The sequence below is a fragment of the Ciconia boyciana genome, chromosome 7, assembly GCF_034638445.1.
Source record: "Ciconia boyciana chromosome 7, ASM3463844v1, whole genome shotgun sequence".
Taxonomy (NCBI): domain Eukaryota; kingdom Metazoa; phylum Chordata; class Aves; order Ciconiiformes; family Ciconiidae; genus Ciconia; species Ciconia boyciana.
Window position 1 is genome coordinate 6,261,199 of NC_132940.1, and position 18,426 is coordinate 6,279,624.

Here is an 18,426-nt window from a genome sequence, read left to right on the forward strand (position 1 = left end):
AATCAAAAGTTAATTAAATCTCTCCTTTGGTTCAAGCAGAATCGCAGGTGGAGTTCAGCACAAGCTCGTGAGTTTGGATATCTTCACAATACTGTAGCACTACTTGTTTTGCACTCTGACGTTTCCTCACAAAGAAATGTTGGTAAGAATTGAGTTTTTGCCTTTTGGTGACTTTGCATTTCAGTTGCTTTTACTGGGAGTAACAATATCAGTGAGGAAAAATGCAATCACTTTGAATTTAAGGCAGTAATGGTTAGCATACGTTTGATTACTTTTTCTTTTGCTGTAAATGTACTGAGAGTCTGTGGCAAACATAGTATTACAGGCACTCGGGGTGGGGGGGGAATCTTGATATTAACATTATTGTGCCTTCCCCCCTCCCCCATATGCTCAAAAGGTCTTTCCTCATGTGAGTGAATCAAGCTGTGTCACTGTTGTCTGGGACAAACTCGCAGCTGAACAGGCTGGGTTTTGCTTAGATTTTTTTATGCCTCTTGCTAATCTGAAGGGGAGTATTTAGACTGAGCTACTGAATAACAAGCAATGAAGTACTTACCTAGATATTTCTTACAAGAGACACAGATATCCAAAGAAAGATAATAAATAAGTTGAGATCTTCAGTTTCCTGAAGGAGGAATTTAAAGTTGTCTTTTTAAAAGAATAACTTGATTTCATTCTAGGGTTAAAAGTTTCTGTAGTTGGAGGCGGTCAAAAATCATAAAGTAAAAGAACAATGGTAAACGTTCTGAATATGATGAATATGCAACAGTGATTGGAAGTGAAACTAAAGCTCAAAGTACTGACAGTAAATATGACCACTTCGCTTTGGCCTTCTTGCAGTTCGTTTGCCTATGTTGTCACTAAAGTAAATGATACTTTAGTGTGCAATAGATTGTTACTTGGAGTGGTACCATACGAGCTGTAAGCTAGTTGACATGAATGTCATCAGGGATTACATGGTGCCAAATGAGCAGCAGTGTCTTCAAGGTGTGTAGAACAATCTAATTTATTAGTGGATTGTTTTTGTATTTGCTATTATAGCTCCTGGTCTCTTTAAGCAGCGTCCACCTCTAAGCATCACCGCTTCAGGTCCACTTTTGACGCTCCATGAAGAAGTGGAAGCCTTGTTATTCCTGTCTGAGGGAAAACCTTACTTAATGGAGGTATCTGTTCTAAATTCTGCCCTGCTTGAACCTAAAAGCTGATCTGATGTTAGTTCTTCGAAATATCCTTACATGAAAAACACTGAATATTGAAAAGCAGACAGCTGGGGAGTATGTGGTTATTATTCTGAGCATAAACAAGAAGGCATCTTTGGTTTCTTCTTGACACCTTCTTATTTTCCAGTATATCCCTAAACTTAGGGGTCTGGTTAGAGAGTTTACGAAGTTAGCAAAGACAGCTGAACACATTTTGCAAGTGCCCGTGCGGTCAGTTACCATATGTCAGCTGGAGGTGCTAGCTTGAATTGCTCTGGCTTAATGGGTCATGCTTGACCAGACTCTTGGAGGTGGGCAGCAGGAGCTGAATGGAGTGCTATGAGGGCAGGAGTTCAGCTCAGTGGGCCATGCAGGTGCTGGGAGGAAAAAAACCTGCGTCCTTCCTGGAAAAGACTATTTCTATTATAAAATTGATCCATCTCTTAGAAATAATTGTATGGCTGTGTCTGAAACTGTTTGCACCTTTCCATTAGGTGATGTATGCGTTACGAGAGCTAACTGGATCTCTGTCGGTTCTCATCGAGATGGTGGTCTACTGCTGCTTTTGTAATGAGCACTTTTCCTTTACTGTGCTACACTTCATCAAGGTATGGAGATAGTCAAGATAAGCTTTTTGCATAAGTGTTTCTTCTAGGCTTTGGTTATACTGTGTCTCATGGGTTATAGTGGCACTGGGATCTGCAGAACAATCAGTACGGTTTGTTGGATTTGGGAGGGGGTTGGTGGATTGGGGGGGTTAAGCTTTTACTGTTTAAAACAACAAATTTTCAAAAATCTGTAAAGCTGTCTTGTAATTCTTTGCATCATCAGCGTATTTTATTATCTAAGTAACTATATTTCTTACATGCAGACTCAGCTGGAAACTGCTCCACCTCATGAACTGAAAAACATATTCCAGTTACTCCATGAGATACTGGTAGGTGAAGGGTAAAGACTTGTACAGGATAGATTTTTGTATCAACGCATAATGACAAAGTCAGGACTGAATTGGTAATTTCAACATCCACGTATCTCTTAATCCTTCAGTTTGGAGTTTTTATTACTTTTTCAATTGCTGTTTTGATAATCCGGTATATGAAACTTCACAAGTCTTATTTGTTTTTCATGTTGTGGTAGTTAAAACCATTTCGTAGAATAGATACAGGTATCACACGGAACTTACTTCTGTTGATCTTTTTCTTTCCTAACAGGTTATTGAAGACCCGTTACAAGTAGAGCGCATCAAATTTGCCTTTGAAACTGAAAATGGATTAATAGGCAAGTAAGCCAGTGGGTGAACGCTCCTGTTTCCTACTGACCCTTATGTTGATGATGGCTCATATCATCTCCTTGTTTCTAATCCTTCTAAACTGTTTTACTTCTCAGGGAAAACAACTCAACACTATTTGATTTAGCCACCACAACCCCACAAAACACTGTAAGAAAATCCAAAATAAGCATTAGAATGTTATAGTAACAGCAAACTGGAAAGGAATTTAACTGCGAAAAATTAATTATCTCCAACAGCAGCAGTCAGTGAACCCAGAGAAGAGTGGTACTTACATACTTAAAAAGTGACATTAAGGAACCTTAACCAAGAGGTTGGCAAGAGTGATAACTTTTTGAAATAAGAAGCAAATCAGGGTATATATATAATGCAGAGGGGGAAAAAAAAGTACCTTGGATTAACATAACAGTGTAGCGCTCTGAATCCTGTAACCTCAAAAATTAATTTTTATCTCCTACGTATCTCAAGGAATTGCCAATCTCTTTGTTTTGTCAGCATCCTAATTACCATGAAAAGGAACTGGTTCAGCATGGAAGGATGCTAATACCACTAACTGCAGGATAGCCTCATAATCTGACAGGTGGCTCCCATTTGTTGCTGCTCATACAAAGTGTTGTCTCTCCATTTGATACAGAAACTTTACTGAAGTTACTAAAGCATTCAAAAGCAACAGGAAAGTCCCAGAAGTGATGAGAGCTTACTTCATATGAATCAGGAGAAGAGGCTTTGTGGGCAAGAGAAACGTGGGGTAGTCACACAGTGCTCAAAGAGCACCTCTGATGAGCTACTGAAGCTTGAGCCCCTCTTTCATAGCTGTTTGGATGAGGAACTGCTTCAGATTGTGGCTTTCACCTTAAGTTATTTTGGATTCTGTTTTAGCGAGAAGGAATATTCAGCTTTGTTCTTTATTTCTCTCTTATACTTCAGTGCTCTTCTGTTTAGTAGTTTCCATGTATGACTGATAGAAGAGAAGGTAAGATGCAGCAGTGTAAGAGAATAGCTAAGTGGTTATTTTATTTCTGGGTAAATTGGTCCCACTTGGACCAATTCTATTCTGTAACTTGGGCAAGACATGACCTTTTTTCCTCTACAGAGGAGAGATGCAATTATTCAGTTGGATTTTTACTTTGAAGGCTTTTCATGTAATGTTATTAAATCATACATATTTTACATGAACTGCTGTGAGTTTCGGGAGTGAAAGTTGTGGTTTTACCTTGGAGTTTCCTTGCAACAGCACTGAGCAGCATTCAGTCTCACTGCACATGGACCGTGACCTATCAGTCACATTGGCTAGTTTTACTCCAAGAAAGGAAATCAGCAATCAGTAGTTTTCTGTGGTCCTCAAGAGGGTGTTTGGGCATAATTTGCAGTACACCAGTGCTGTAGTTTTAATCATCTGCTGTGCTCTCATGGTAGAAAAACTGGCAATTTGCAGTTCCCTAGCAATTGTTTGCCTCCTTTAGAGATTTCACTACAGTGTTCTTTGCTGACTCCTATGGACAGAGCAGTTTTGAGTAACAAATCTGATTGTGGCAGCTCCATGGAAATCTTTGTGCTTCTCTTCAGTCAAAGAATTTTGTTAAAAAGTGGCAATTCACGGTATAGAAAACTTCCTGGTAGGAATGGCCTGGGGTTTTGCCCAGGTCTCCCATAGAAGAGATTCATGGCTGTTGAATTTTGCTATGCTTGTTTCTGTGAAGAAGCTTTAAACATTCTTCTAGCTTTGCAAGTTTTGATCCAGGTGATGATCTGATCCAGCTGGTGATCTGGTCCATTTAAGGGGGTTTCAAACATTTTTTTTTCCTTCAGACAGATGTAACCATAGGGATTATCTAACATAGACTGGATTATAGGGGAAGAATAACTGCATTAGGAGAGGACTGTTTAAAATTCAGGTACCGCATTTGAAAGAATTACTGCATTTCACTTTGATCTATTTTTAATCCAATAGAGTTGTGGAAGTACTCAAAACTGCCAGCAATACAGTAGTGTGTTTAACACACATACTCATGCTACCATCTGTAGAAATAACTTCCACCACCTAAGTTAAAATTTCATCTTTGTTATGTTTTCAGACTGGCTGGTACACAGAAATCTGAATTGTGTGTTTTAATCCATGTGTTTCTCCCCACAGCCTTGATGCACCACAGCAACCATGTGGACAGCAGCCGTTGTTACCAGTGTGTCAAGTTCCTTGTTACTTTGGCTCAGAAGTGAGTAATATGGGTTTCAGAATTTAACCTCATCCCTACCTTAGGCCTTTCTGTGATGGTTAAGGCTGCTGCTCTTTCTACTTTTGATCAGCTTTGTTACTGTGATATAAGTGGTTCTGAAAGGTCTTGATAGTACATGCGTCAGTATGAAGTGAAATCTTTACTGAGTAGTACCTGAGATGGATTTCTCATATAATAACCGATAATTGCTGTTTATAAAGGCAAAGGTCAGCTACATTCTGTAGAGCAGGAGCTTAGGATTAAGACCAAGATAAACATAAGGAAACTGTCCCAGTTTTTTGAAATATTATGACTCCTAAATTCTCTTTGTGTGGAACTTGGCATATGTCCCAATAAAGCATAGTTCTGAAATACGTGAATCTGTGTAGTAGGTTACTTCATGTGAACTCTACTAGGCATTATTGCTCTTGCCAATTCAGTTAATAACAGGGCTGTACAGCTTAGGTCAGAGTTTGCAATGGTAACTGCATACAGAGGGCAGCAGCACAAAGAGAAGTCTTTGGATTATTTTTTAAGTTTGCCAGAATGCCTTGTTCATGACTAATGAATATAATTTCAATTTCCAAGGTGCCCTACTGCGAAAGATTATTTCAAGGAGAATTCCCACCACTGGAGTTGGGCTGTGCAGTGGCTACAGAAAAAGGTAGTTTGGCTGTAACTTTATGGAAAGGCTGCCACTTTGTTTACAATGAGAATTATGAAATCTCTGTCCTCTATATGGCTCTTTGAGATGACTCTTAAAGACAAAATACAAGCTACTTCATTTTTTACAAGGACAGTATGGATGCAGCTAAATCTGATGCATGCAAGAACTTCAGTAGGCCCCCAGATGTTTCAGGTGTAGATGTGTGTACAGTGAATAAAACCAAGTGTGAATGGTCGTAATGATTATCATTCCTTGCTGTGTGGGAAGCTTTCAGTGCCACTGTATTCATGTTAGAAGGTTTCACTTTTCTAAAAAAAGCAATTTTCCATTGCCTGCATGTTGATGCAAGGGAATGCATAAATGAGTGGATTCCTTACAGAATCACTGCAGCTTTGCACAAAACATAGCTGTTGACAGATACAGCTTTTTCCTCCCACACGTGTATTTTTTGTTCTTCCCTCTAAACTTCACGTAGGTTGGCCAGCACATCTTTAATAAACACCCAAGGACACTTTGGAAACTTAAAGCTCAGCAGAATTAGCCCAGGTTTGCCTACAGTCAAGCAGGGCAATGCTTGGTCTCCCAGCACTGCATGTACAACACGATAGTATCCCAGCTCCAGGCTGCCTTTCTGTCCTGACAGCTGCTGCCAGGCAGATGTCAGATGCATAAACTCCTACTGTACTGAACACTGGAAGAAGCAGAATGAGTTGGGATGCTCGCAGTGCAGCTGGCACAACTTGTTGCCGCTCTTCTCTTGAAACGCAGCAAGCTGACAGGTCTGGATAGTCCAGCTGTACCCATTTTTACTTTCTACTGGCTCATGTAAGCCCTGAATCCACCACTCTTCAGCTGGTATCCAGTAACTTGCACACATGTACAGTTACCAAATAAAGGGAGTTGGTTGCTGGTTTTCAGCTGAGGGGCGATAGTCTCTCTGACTGTTCTGGCTGCATTAAAAGTGCATGCTTGTCTATGCCCCAGAGCTCCAGCTCATTGCCAAAGGATTCAGGAAGCTTGTTCCAGACTTGTTAGTTCACCTGCCATCACAAGTGGATGTGAGTTTTTACATGTAAAACTCATATGGCAATTTCATGGCTTTCTTGGCTTTTTATGCAGATGTCTGAACATTATTGGGCTCCACAGAGTAACGTATCCAATGAAACATCAACGGCAAAAACCTTCCAGCGCACTATTTCAGCACAGGTATGTGTCACAGTCTTGGGAGATGATGTTAAACTTTTATTATTTCCTTTTTTGCTTTTCAGTTAGTGTCTCTGGTTTTGGCAACTTTAGCATATTCCAGTGCACTTAAGACCATTCTTCCTTTAGAAGCCCAGACCCTGTGGTTGTTCCTCAAAAAACTAACCCTTAAATGATGTTAGTCAGTACCTCACAATTACCTGTGGTGACTCAACTATCTCACTACAGCAGCTATATTGTTTCAGAATCAACTTTAAAAAAAAAAATAATAATAATGATTGAGATGAAGGTATCACCATAGCCCCTGACGCTCTTTTGGACTGTTTCCAACTCAGGACACGCTGGCCTATGCCACAGCCTTGCTGAATGAGAAAGATCAGTCTGGAAGCAGTAACGGGTCAGAAAGTAGTCCAGCCAACGAGAACGGAGAGAGACATCTGCAGCAGGTAACAATAAAATAAGGGCATGCCTATCTTCTGTTGTGTTGCTCTGTTAGACAGCTTGTTCCTGGGGCTCGGGTCAGAACCATCACTGAATGTAGACACAATAATTGTGCACCTTACAAAAATAACGTGCCATATCTTTCTCTCCCCATCCCTTGTGTGTATTGAAAGGGCTCAGAGTCTCCTATGATGATTGGTGAGCCTAAAAGTGACCTTGATGATGTTGACCCGTAGAGGAAACCTATGAACACAAAAACAGATCAACTCAAACATTTAATGCCCGGTACCTACTGAAACTGGAGTCCTGTTGCTTATGCCGTTAGAAGAGTCTGGAAGAGAAGTGGCTTTATAGGATCGGAGGCAATGCTGGAGGAGGTTGTTTCCCTGAAAGCTAAAAGCATTTTTTAGCCACGAAGGCTTCAGATCAATAAATGCTCTAGAAAACTGCATCTTCACCTGCAGTAGCTTATGACAGTCCAGACACCAAAAACAGTTTGTCAAGAAGATTTTATCAAATACACAAACGCTAGTGGTTGAATTTTTATGTGAACATTAAATGAGTGAATGTAAAACTGTTGCTTTTCTGTGATGCTGCAAAAAAATTCTTTTGGTTTTTATACAGGAAAAAAACACAGACTGCCCTTATGTATGGAGGGCAAATTTTTAATCTTTCTGATAATATTGAATAGGAATATTCAAATTTCTGTAAAGATGTGTGATGACTTACATTTCATTGTAAAATATTAGTTAAAGAATGGGTTTACATAAGGACTTCTGTATTTAATATGTCTCCCTGCTAATTTGTAAAGCTCTTTATGAGAAGGATCAGCAAGATTGCTCTGTAAGGAGGGTGATTCCTTACAGAATGGTTTGGTCAAGGAGCTCTGTAATGGGTCGTCTTTTCTGGTACCCTTCCGAAAACCACAGACAACTGGGAAGGGCAATAAAAGAAAAGCTTTGTTCTCTAGGTATGCAAGTGTTTATTATTAAAGGATGTTGGTGAATTTAAAAAAAAAAAAAGTTAATGAGTAGTTTAAAAGAAAAAAGCACTTTAAGATGGAATTCTGTTGCAGTTTTACTCATTAAATTTTTTTAACCTTTGGAGACATATTGAATAAAATGTAGTCTCAATCATGTGATCTGCAATCACTTGCTTATGCTTTGAAATTACTGAGAAAGTTGGTATTGGTTGTATATGATGAATAATTCCTTGAGTTGGGGACACTGTTGTGCAGATTTTATAGCAATTTTAACACGGGGAAAGAATGATTTGGCTTTGTTTGTATTTTCACTTGACCAGGCAACGTTTAAAATATCACAGCTCTTTTGATTTGCTCATAAACAACTGGAAACCAGTTGGGATGATTTGAGCACAGTTTAGTTTTCCATGTCAAGTGCAGTTCAGTGATTTCTGGCTCTGGATACTAGCTTCTTTTGTGCCAACTAACTCTTCATCTTTTGTACATTTTGCGTTTGTCACATTTTCTGCACTGCTTTTTGCCTTTATTTATGGATTCTGCCTTACTTTAAAAAAAATTATATAAACAAACATGCACAGAAATGGGGGACATCTTAAGGAGTGCCTGGGTACCTCCAGAACAGATAAATTTGCCAAGTTAAAGGCACAACCAGCCAAAAAGTGCCTTTTTTTCTTTTTACATACTGTTGCCGAAACAAGAAGCAGCAGACAGCTTTTCACTGTTGTGCACTAATATTGAAATTAACCAGTCATTTCACTGTTGGAAGTAAACATCCGATCTGATTTCAGCTGTACAGCTTTATAACTTGTTGTGGGTTAAGAGAGCTGTTGTCATAAATTGCGCGTGCAAAGAAGTAAGGGTGGCATTGTAGTGAATCTCTCACTTTATTTTCCAAACAATGTTTTCATAGACACATGGCAGAGTTAGCATTTTATAAATGTTTCTGATAATGTGCTGGGACATTTTAAATGTGATGTTTTAAATTAATTTTGAATAAATCATCATTTCTTACGGATACCCCTTCTTCCTTCCCCCATCCCTGATACTTTGTTAATGGGTCATAAATCATCACGAGAAGTCAGTACGCAGCGGTGATGGTGACGGAAGAAGCTGGTAATGTTCCTATGGGTTGGCACCACTTGTCACTTCAGGTTCCTGTTATTTCCTATGGAAACAACGTCCTCGATTACCGCAGGCCCAGAGAAGCATTGATAAGAGAATTGCATCAGCATGGCTCATCACCACTGTATACTTGAAACCAATACAAACTTTTTCATGGTTCTGCTCACGCTTGTACAAAGTCAATGGTTATAATTTGCAATAAGATAATACTTGGTCAATTATTTTTGTTTCCAGCTGCTGTCATTTGAACCTGCTGAAGATTATTTTTTGGAAAACAGAGTTCAACAAAACTAGTTTTTGTGTAAATTGTGATGCATTTCTATGTTGTAATTTTTACTGCCAATCTTTTTGGATGAAAATGTTTTTATACAGCTTACAAAATGTTCAGTGAGGAGCAGCCGCAGCCTGCCTGTGAGCATTCGGGGAGATATTGTCTGATTAATACGTAGACATTTGGCACTGGAAAAATAGGCAGTCTTGATGAACAGTCTTGGGATTCCTGGTCAATGGAATAAAGTTATTCCTTTCACAGAAAACTAGTGTAATCTTTAGACTGCACATATGCTGCTACGCTGTTGTCTTGTTGATCCTCTTATCTTCAGACTTCTTAGGCCAGTCCTGCAGATGATATGCTCCGAGGGGTTACCCTGATTGCCATTCTGGCTCCTGTCCAGAGTAAATCAGAGCAGCTGAACGGCCCTCGGAGCCGTGCTGCTCTGTATCCTTATGCCATGGCATGTTCTGGCGCACAGTCAGATTCGTATCTGTGTGCAGTTTCTTCTCACCTTCTTAGCAGTATGATTTACCCTGCCTACGCTTGCAGTCATGGATTAGACCGGCTTTTGTGTGACAGAGAGCAAGATTTGCAGGCGATCTGGACTTGAATTAGTACTGCCTTTCCTGTTGGTGCGAGGTGCAGAAAGCTGGACGTGCAACAGTGCCATGGTGCTGGTATTTCCCTGCTCAGCTGTCTGCTACCTTCATAAGCAGAACTAGGAGCTACAGACAAGGCTGCCGTCCCGGCTCTGCCTGCCTTTGTCCTCTGTTCTAAGGACAAAGACTCTTATATTTCAAGCATGACCCAGCCTGTGCTCTCCACTGGCAGTGCCAGTCCTGGGAGCGTGCACTGGGTATTGCAAACAGTGTGTCGCAGTGTACCTGGGCTCAACGCTGCTTTCTCCTGAATGAGAGAGGCTTTTCTGCCTACCCACATACAAGATACTAAGCGAGGGCTAATCTTTTAATATTGTTTCCTTCCACCAGGCTTATGCACCCTGAACTAAGCCATGAAAGCTGTATCTGGCTTAGCGTGCATGGAACGTGCTCACGCCTTCTGCTGGGAGCCGGCAGGTGAGCAGGCACCAGGATCTTCCCCTCTCGCAGGGAAGTCAGCAGAGGAGAAATATCTGATGCATGTTTTGAGAGGTTACAGCCTCATACGTCTGCTGAAAAATTACCAACCCTGTCAAAGGTGTTCAGGAGCTCTTAGGCTAGCATCCCTTTTTCTTTTCCCCCTTTGTGCAAAATTCAGATTACATAACATGTATAGAATTACAGCCTGTAATTTTATCAGCTGTAATTACATGTTTAGATTAGGGTTGGGCTTTTGCCATCTTTAGGTAACGAGTTAGAAACAGTTTAAACCTTTCAAAGTGGTGCTTCCTACTGGGTCTCTATCTTCTCTTACTCATTAAAGCTTTTGTAAGGGGCTCCTTACAAAACTCCCAACCCAGAATAGCCGAAGTTTGACAGGTTAACCTGTTGCTTGTGGTATCAAGCTTTAGTTTTTCATCTGTCCTCAAGTAACACCACACAAATTATATATTGTAGTACCAGGAGGCTGCTAATCACCCAAAAAAAAGTGAGACCCAGCTTTGGTGGCTTCTGGTACTTCTCAGCCTTCCTCTGCTGCTGTGCATCTCTTTGAGCATCTATGCTTTATCTTCTTCCTGGGGCTTCAGTGTTTATCAAGTGAAGCCCCGCGCTACTAGAAAAAGCAGCAAAAATCACAAGGGCGTGTTCCCCGAAGCTGGATGATGGTTTGTTTCCGTACCTGGAAGCTCTTGTCCTACACCACTGTTTTAAAAACAAGCTTCTGTTCTTGCGCGTGCCTGGGACGACGGGACTCAGCCCCTGGTCTCTGTGCCAGTCCCAGCGCTCAGGCCAGCTGTGGGCAAGGGCAGGGTGCCCGTGCTGCCTGCGCTGACCGCTGAGGGTGCCAGCGGGCGTCCAGGGGCACCTCCTGCCAGAGGCAGGGATCAGAGCCCAAGGCGGTGGCCTGTGGCTGGCTGGCTAACGGAGCAGAGCTCATTTGGGGGAGCAGCATCCCTGCCGGTCGGGTGCTAGCTCCCCCTTCCCGACTGGTTCCCTGTGGGGATGTACATGAAGCCAGACGATGGATCATATCTACTGAGCACTGGTCTATGAATTTTATTTTAAAAAGACATTTATAAAATGTTTATTTATAAAATTTCAAATAAATATTTAAGGTACAAATGTAAAAACCAAGGTACTATGAAAGCTTTTTCTTCTCTCTTTTTTTTTAAAGGAATTACAGCCAGTTCTATGTGTCTTGGGAAGCCCCGAAAGGGAAACTGTTAAAGCAGTGCAGAACACCAGCACATCATTAACTTTGACTTAACGACAAAAAAAACACTAACAAAGCAGTAGCTGACTCTGTAGCAATGCAGATTAAAATCTATTTAAACAAGCAGACTGTTTAAACTAGAGCCCTTACACTTGACTAAAAAGTAAAGAAGTCTCCTAGGTACGTGAGTAGACAATTATAAAACTATCCAAAAATGGCTAAACTACGATTTCCCAGGTGCTAAGCGGCATTAGGTGACATCTAATGAGCAACTAACCAGGAAAGAAAGGAGCAATCCTCACCACGTTTTTTTTTTTTTTTAAAGTGGTGGTTTTGTCATATGCTGGGTGACAACACGAACAAACAGCCTCAAGACGGCTCATACAGTCACAGGATTTATAGGAAGACCCGGCGCGTGGCGGGGAAAGGATGCCTGGATGGCTCCTGTGATGGGGCAGGGCTGCAGCTGCGCGGGGGCTGCTTGGAGAGCTCTGGCCGAGCCCCCGGCTCTCGGCCCCGCTGCCTGCAAGACGGTGCCACCGCCACGGCAGCCCAAGCGCGGAGGTCGTCAGCAGCCGCATGTCGGAGCGTGGACCACGCTGGGAGCGGCAGCTCAGCCCTGGGAAGGTACTGAGCCAGGGACGCAGTGGTCCAGCAAAGCACCCATCTCTGCTATGCCGGGCATGCCGGGCCAGGGCAGCCGCGTCTCCGGCTCAGCCCGTCCCTACTGCCGGCTCCGGCAGCAAATGGCGATGACCGCAGCCGTGCTGCTGCCAGGGATGCTGGCTGCCACGCAGGTATCGTCCATGGCGTAGGCTCCCATGGTGCCGGGGCTCTGGGAATGGGCGTTGCAGCCCGTCAGCGTCCAGCCGTCGTCACAGGACACCGTCACCTAACCGGGGAGAAGAGGTCATCCTCCACGGGTCAGCAAAGGGGCAGGGGTCTGCCCATCCCCGGGGCTCAGGGTGATGTGGCCAGTGTCACACTGAGCCACAGGACCCCAGCTAGGGGGGCTGTCCCCTTACAGGTGGGCAACTGGGGACCCCAGTGAAGGTTGGGGTCGGGGCGGCCGCAATGAGATGCTGGAGCCAACCTGACCCCGCCATCAGGGTGGCAGAGGGACAAGCAGAGGTGAGGACAACACCACGGCGGAGGAGCGTGCACCATCCTTACCTTCTCCGCAGAGCCCAGGGACGCGTGCTCCTTCACCCGGCACTCGAGGCCGGCGGCAGGGCAGCACGAGGCGTGTGCCATCACCTCCGTCCTGACGGCGCAGTGGCTGGGCCCGCTCCCCGGCCCCACGACGGGTCTGCCGCTGTCACCCAGCGCTGCGGCGGGGGAGTGGAAACTGCACCCTGCCGAGGGGAGAGGGGCTGTTGGCACGGGGCGGCCGCAGCAGCATCCCAGTGCACACGCAGGTGCTAAGGGATGTCCCTGCTCAGCCCTGAGCCTTCCCGGCCTCCACGCACGCAGCACGTGTCCCCCTTCCCTGTCAGCTCAGCACTCACACCCACCCTTTTACCCCCAGGTCCCAGAGTTTTTCTGGAAGAAACACCCTCGGCCATCAGCGTGTTGGCTCAAGGCTCTGTAACCCGCCGTGTCGGGCATTACCGGTCAGCACGTGGTCCCGCGGGGAGCAGCCAGCCCCCTCGGCTGCCGGGGAGCTGGCGTTGATCCGGCACTCGGCCCTGGGCCACGTGCAGCACCTGGCGATGGCGTAGACGCCCTGGCCCCGGAAAGCATTGTGGGCCACGCACTGCTTCTGCCCGTCCTTGTCCTGTGGCCGGGGCAGCAGAGCGTCACTGGGGGTGATCAGGGGTCTGGGGACACCCCTCCGAGGCCGGCGGGCACCCCAGGGGCAGTCATCCTGTCTCCGCACGCCCTGCTCACCTCCATGTGCTCCCCCAGCCGCCTGCCGCTGCGGGAGAAGCTGGAGCAGCTGAGCATCTCCTCGGCGCTGGCGCAGCGAGCCACGGCCGTGGCGTGCCGGGTGAGCCCCGAGCGCGCTGACCACACCGAGCGGCAGTACAGCTGCTCGTCTGCAACGGGGCAGTTGGCATCAGCAGCGGGGTGGACACCCACAGCGGCACCCAGAGCCCACGACACGGACCGGGCTGCCAACAAGGGCTGGCAGATCTGCCCCCCACCCTCTGCATGTGAACAGCCACGCTCAGGCTCAGCCATCACCGGCACAGCTCGTGGGAGGGAGGGAGGGAGGGACATGCCCTGCCGACGCACCGTGCTTTCACCCAGGCGTTTCTTTCCCTGGTAAGAGCAGAGCTCTGCCGGGCACCCAGCAGGCAGCCGAGGTCTTTACCTGCGCCCAGCCGGGTGGGCAGCCCGGCCACGCTGTTGGGTGTCTGGAGCCGCTGCTCCTCAGGGAACCATGCCATGTCCATGACGTTCTTGGTGGCAAAGTGCAGGAGGCGCTGCCGGAGCTCGGCGAGGCTCAGCTGGGGCTCAGCGCTGAGCAGCATGGCAGCGATGCCTGCCAAGAGCCCAGGGGGGCCACGGTGAGAACCAGGGACCACGCAGCCGCCTACGCGTGACTCCCCTGAGCAACGCAACTTCAGAGAGACAGGAGAAGGAATCACTGCAGCCCATCATCCACATGCACGGGATGCGGGAGCTCTGTGCAGGCTGCAGCACCCAAATGTGCCAAAACCCTGGCACTGTGGCACGCAAAAATGTCCCCAGCACAGGCAGCCCTGGTGCCCTGTACCTGCAGGGACACGTGCCCAGTGCCAGCACCACTCGGGGCAAGCGGAGAGCCAGCCCTGCCCGCCACCCCGGAGCCCAGCTCGCCTGCCACATGCGCGGCTGCCTGCGACGTCCCGCTCTGGGTTGTGAAGCACGTGCTGCAGTCGCTGGAGGCACCGATGATGTCGTCCCCTGGGGCGAACAGGTCCACGCAGCGGCCAAAGTTGGTGCCCAGGGTACCGATGGAGGCGGGCTGGTCCTCACTGTTGGTGGCACCGACCGTGATGACCTGCCAGGGCGGTGACGGAGGGGGACATGAGCGGGACACGATGCACAGCCCCAGCCTGCTCAGCCGACTTGGTGCTGGAGCGGATGAGCCTAGGGAGGTAGCAGCATGACCCCCCACATCCCCACACCTCCGGGAGTTCCCCCCAGCCCGTACCTCCGGCTCGGACGCTGGCGAGTACAGGCAGGCATCGTCCTTGTAGTTACCAGCAGCCGTGACCACCACCAGCCCCATCTGCACCATCCGCTGACAGCCGGCGTTCAGCACACGGCTGTAGGCGCCGGCGAAGGGCAGCAGCACCACCAGCGGCGCGTGGGGACGAGCCTCCAGCGTTGCCTTGATAAACTCCAGGCCTGGGGGCGATGAGACGAGAAACAGGGCACTCTCGCAGGACAGGGACGAGGCGGGGGGCTCCGGGAGGGAGCGCGCTCCTCTCCAGGGCGTGGGGTGACTCACCGATGAGGGTCCCGCTGAGGGTGCCCTTCCCCTGGCAGTTCAGCACGCGGAGGCTGCGGATGTTGGCACCCGTGGCCACGCCGGCGTCGCGCCCGCTCAGCACCCCGGCCATGTGGGTCCCGTGGCTGTCGCACTTGCTGGCCTGGCACAGGCACCACAGTTTTATGCCCCGGCCCATTGCATCAAAGCAGGTTTGCAACACGGCAGCGTTGCTCCCCATCCCACCCCACCCCTTGTGGTTTGCACCAGCTAAATCCCACTGCAGAATAAATCTTCAAAAATATTTCGGGGTTGGGGGGAAGATAAAAAAAATCATCCTGTGCAGAAGGAGAAAAGCTGGCAGAAAGGACGGGGGATGCAGCCAGCCTTCCCTGGGGCTGTGCTAGCACTGGGCTCCCCTATGCACGCAGCGATGCAAGCCATGCAAGGCAGCGCTAGCACCCACCGCAGGGTGCAGGCTAGCACCCACCGCAGGGTGCAGGCAGCCTTCTCGGCCCCGGCTGTGGGGTGGACCTCGATTCCCTCTTGCAACAGCACCTTGACACGCACCCGTGCCCCCCCAGCCTGCTTTCCCCAGAAAGGAGCCCTGCCCCGCTCTGCCACAGCCCCAAACAGACCACGCTGAGGGTCCCAACAACCCCCAGGACCACAGCTCCCGTTGCTGCGTGTCCTGCCCAGCATTTTGCCACGAGCCAAGCGACTCCCCTGTCCTGGCGAGCCCCACAAGCCCGTTCAGAGTTTGGCGGGTGCGGGGGGACGCTCTTGCCAGGCTGCAGCATGCAGCACCTCGGGGCTCACCTGCCTGTGGAAGCGGGTGCCGTCCTCCTCCGGGACGCTCTCGAAGTCGGTGACGAGCACCCTGCCCTCAATCTCCCGGTGGGTGCTCTGCACGCTGGTGTCCAGCAGGTAAATCTCCACCAGGTCACCTTTATCTACCAGGGATGCAGCCGGGGCGGGGAAGGCAGACCACCGCCACCGTCAGCCCAGGCCACCTCGGATGCTCCCAAAACGCAGCTCCAGACCCGCAGCACCGCGGGGCAGGGGGATATCCCCATCCCCTCGAGACCAGGAGAGGGGACGGGGCCACCCACCCTTCCCCGAAGCCCCGTGGTCCTCCCCCCCGCGCCCCAGCGCTTACTGGGAGGGCTGTAGGCGCCCGAGCTGGGCTGCGGCGGCACGATCCTGCCCAGGTTCCAGGGGATGCTCTGGGCAAAGACGTAGGCGTCCTCCTCGACGTACTCCACGTGCGGCAGCTTCAGCGCCTGCGGGGAGGAGGCCCGGTGCCCGGCGCGGTGGCAAAGCTCCCGTTCCCCCCGAGGCCGGGGCTGCCCCCCCCCGCTCCCCCCCGCCCACCCCCGCCGCGCTGGGGCCTGTCCTCCGCCCCACGTACCGTGTCCAGCACGTCGCTGCTCATCTTCACCAGGAAGGCGGGCAGGAGGTGGAAGACGTGCAGCAGCTCCGTCAGGTATCCCCGCCGCGCCGCCCGCGCCTGCAGCCGCCGCGCCGCGCCTCGCACCTCGGCCCGGCCGCCGCCCGCCCGCAGCACCACCAGGTAGCGCCCGGGCAGCCGCCACGACGCCTGCGGGGACGCGAGGGCCGGCGGCTCGGGTCGGGGGGGGACGCCGCCGCGCTCGGGTGGCCGGCCCCGCCGCCCCCGCTCCGCCCCGCGCTCCTCACCTTGGCGGCACGGTGGAAGGCGGCGGGCCCCGACGGGGCGGCCTCGCCGGCGGGGGCCTCCTCCTCGGCCGCCCCCAGGGCCAGCACCAGCTCCTCCGCCAGCTCCGCCGCCGCCCGCGCCAGCACCAGCGCCAGCACCAGCGCCAGCGCCCGCGGGGCCATGCCGGCCCCCGGCCCCGACGGGGAGCGCGGGGAGGCTGGGGGCCGCCGAGCCCCCTCGGCACGGCGCGGCCCGGAGCGCCGAGCCGCTGCGCGCCCGCGGAGCAGCCGGAGCGCGCCCGCGGAGCCCCCGAGCCGGAGCGCGGCGGCGGCGGCGGCTTTGCCCGGCGCGGCGGGGCGGGGATCACGCCACCGCCGCCGGCCCCATCGGCCCACCCGGGCGGGTTAACCATTAACGGGGCCGCGGCCGGGAAGGGGCCGTGGGTCGGCAGCCGCGCGGGGAAGCGGCTCGTCGCGGCAGCGCGGAGAGAGGAGGGGAGCGGGCGGCGCTGCCCGCCCCGGCCCCTGCCCACCCGTGAGCGCGGGGGTCCCCGCGCGTCCGCGGGAGCTGTGGCACGCAGCAGGCGGCCGCTCAAGGGCTGCTTCCAGAAGGGGCCGAGCGCTGTTGCGTGCCTCTTGCTGGCTTACTTCAGGGAGACATTTCCGGGAAAGCCTCTAACCCTGTCGAGGCGTTTTTGCACGCCGCCGGTACTGGTTTTCCGGGACACGGTCGGTGCTTTCCCGTGGCTCTCCCCGCTGCCTTCCGCCTCGGCCCTCCCGCAGCGCCGGGCTCCCACGCTGCCCCGGCATCCCCGGCGGCCTTCAGCAAACCCCTTCCCTGCTCCCCGCTTTTGAGGAAAATAGGGATTTGGGGCGTTTTACTGGCTATTTATAAGCTCCTCAGAGCTCATAGGTTTTATATGGATGCATGTGTTTTGTATGGATGCCTGTGGCTTATAACGATGTGTATGGTTTTTTATATGGATGTGCATGGTTTATAATGATGCGTATGGTTTATAGGGATGTATGTGTTTTATATGGATGCGTATGGCTTATAATGGTGTGTATGGTTTATAAGGATATATAGGTTTTATATGGATGTGTATGGTTTATATGGATGTATGTTTGTTTTATATGGATGCGTACAGTTTATAATGATGCGTATGGTTTATATGGATATAGGTTTTATATGGATGTGTATGGCTTATAATGATGTGCATGGTTTATAGGGATGTATGCGTTTTATATAGATGTGTATGCTTTATATGGACGCATATATGTTATTTTTAATGAGACCTCGAGTGGATGCCTGCCCCCTGGTTTGGGTAACTGGGCGGACGCCGGACCCCACTTGCCACCCACTCTCTGCCGCAGCGAGCTGACACGGCCAGGGTCTGGTGTCCAGCTGGCTCCTCACAGGGACGAGTCTCGCTCCTGATTTTTGGCCCAGCTAAATCAGCGCCACTAAGTCCTCCTGCAGCACGGAGCTGACGCTTCAGGACACCCACCTTAGGGCAGCTGAGCGCTGGGGAACCCCGCTTCGAGGGGAACAGTCCCTCCCTCTCCCTTGCAGAGTCACTCGCTTCCTTTTTGCACAGGGGACGAGTTGTGCCCCAGGGAAGGATG

The 18,426-nt window shown here is 49.8% G+C and overlaps 2 protein-coding genes across 3 annotated transcripts in view; one reads left to right on the top strand and one right to left on the bottom strand.

Annotated features, from left to right (window-relative positions):
* Positions 1-9,645, top strand: part of USP24 (ubiquitin specific peptidase 24) — a 66,247-nt gene extending 56,602 nt beyond the window's left edge. Inside the window, exons 58-67 of one of the 2 annotated variants that reach the window (XM_072866769.1) lie at positions 37-142; positions 1,042-1,163; positions 1,694-1,807; positions 2,071-2,136; positions 2,411-2,477; positions 4,622-4,700; positions 5,289-5,364; positions 6,487-6,573; positions 6,906-7,016; positions 7,185-9,645. In XM_072866769.1, coding sequence (XP_072722870.1) covers positions 37-142; positions 1,042-1,163; positions 1,694-1,807; positions 2,071-2,136; positions 2,411-2,477; positions 4,622-4,700; positions 5,289-5,364; positions 6,487-6,573; positions 6,906-7,016; positions 7,185-7,247 — 891 coding nt within the window. In that variant the 3' untranslated portion in view covers positions 7,248-9,645. The remainder of the gene's footprint in view (positions 1-36; positions 143-1,041; positions 1,164-1,693; positions 1,808-2,070; positions 2,137-2,410; positions 2,478-4,621; positions 4,701-5,288; positions 5,365-6,486; positions 6,574-6,905; positions 7,017-7,184) is intronic. The other variant, XM_072866770.1, reaches the window with a different exon arrangement.
* A 1,968-nt stretch (positions 9,646-11,613) lies between these two features.
* Positions 11,614-17,379, bottom strand: PCSK9 (proprotein convertase subtilisin/kexin type 9). The gene is made up of 12 exons (XM_072867220.1): positions 16,822-17,379; positions 16,535-16,723; positions 16,283-16,406; positions 15,943-16,076; positions 15,145-15,286; positions 14,845-15,041; positions 14,508-14,691; positions 14,020-14,190; positions 13,593-13,741; positions 13,314-13,479; positions 12,876-13,057; positions 11,614-12,594 (listed from the first exon to the last, which is right to left on the bottom strand). The coding sequence occupies exons 1-12, from the start codon at positions 16,981-16,983 to the stop codon at positions 12,427-12,429; spliced, it is 1,968 nt and encodes a 655-aa protein (XP_072723321.1). The 5' UTR covers positions 16,984-17,379; the 3' UTR covers positions 11,614-12,426.
* Positions 17,380-18,426: the final 1,047 nt, after the last annotated feature.

Coding starts and splice junctions, on each gene's coding strand:
- PCSK9 (XM_072867220.1), bottom strand. CDS start 16,983: ATGGCCCCGCGGGCGCTGGCGCTGGTGCTGGCGCTGGTGCTGGCGCGG. Junction 13,742..14,019: donor GCCCACCCGGCTGGGCGCAG/GTAAAGACCTCG, acceptor GCCCCGTTGCAG/ACGAGCAGCTGTACTGCCGC. Junction 13,058..13,313: donor GCGGGACCACGTGCTGACCG/GTAATGCCCGAC, acceptor TCCCCTCGGCAG/GGTGCAGTTTCCACTCCCCC.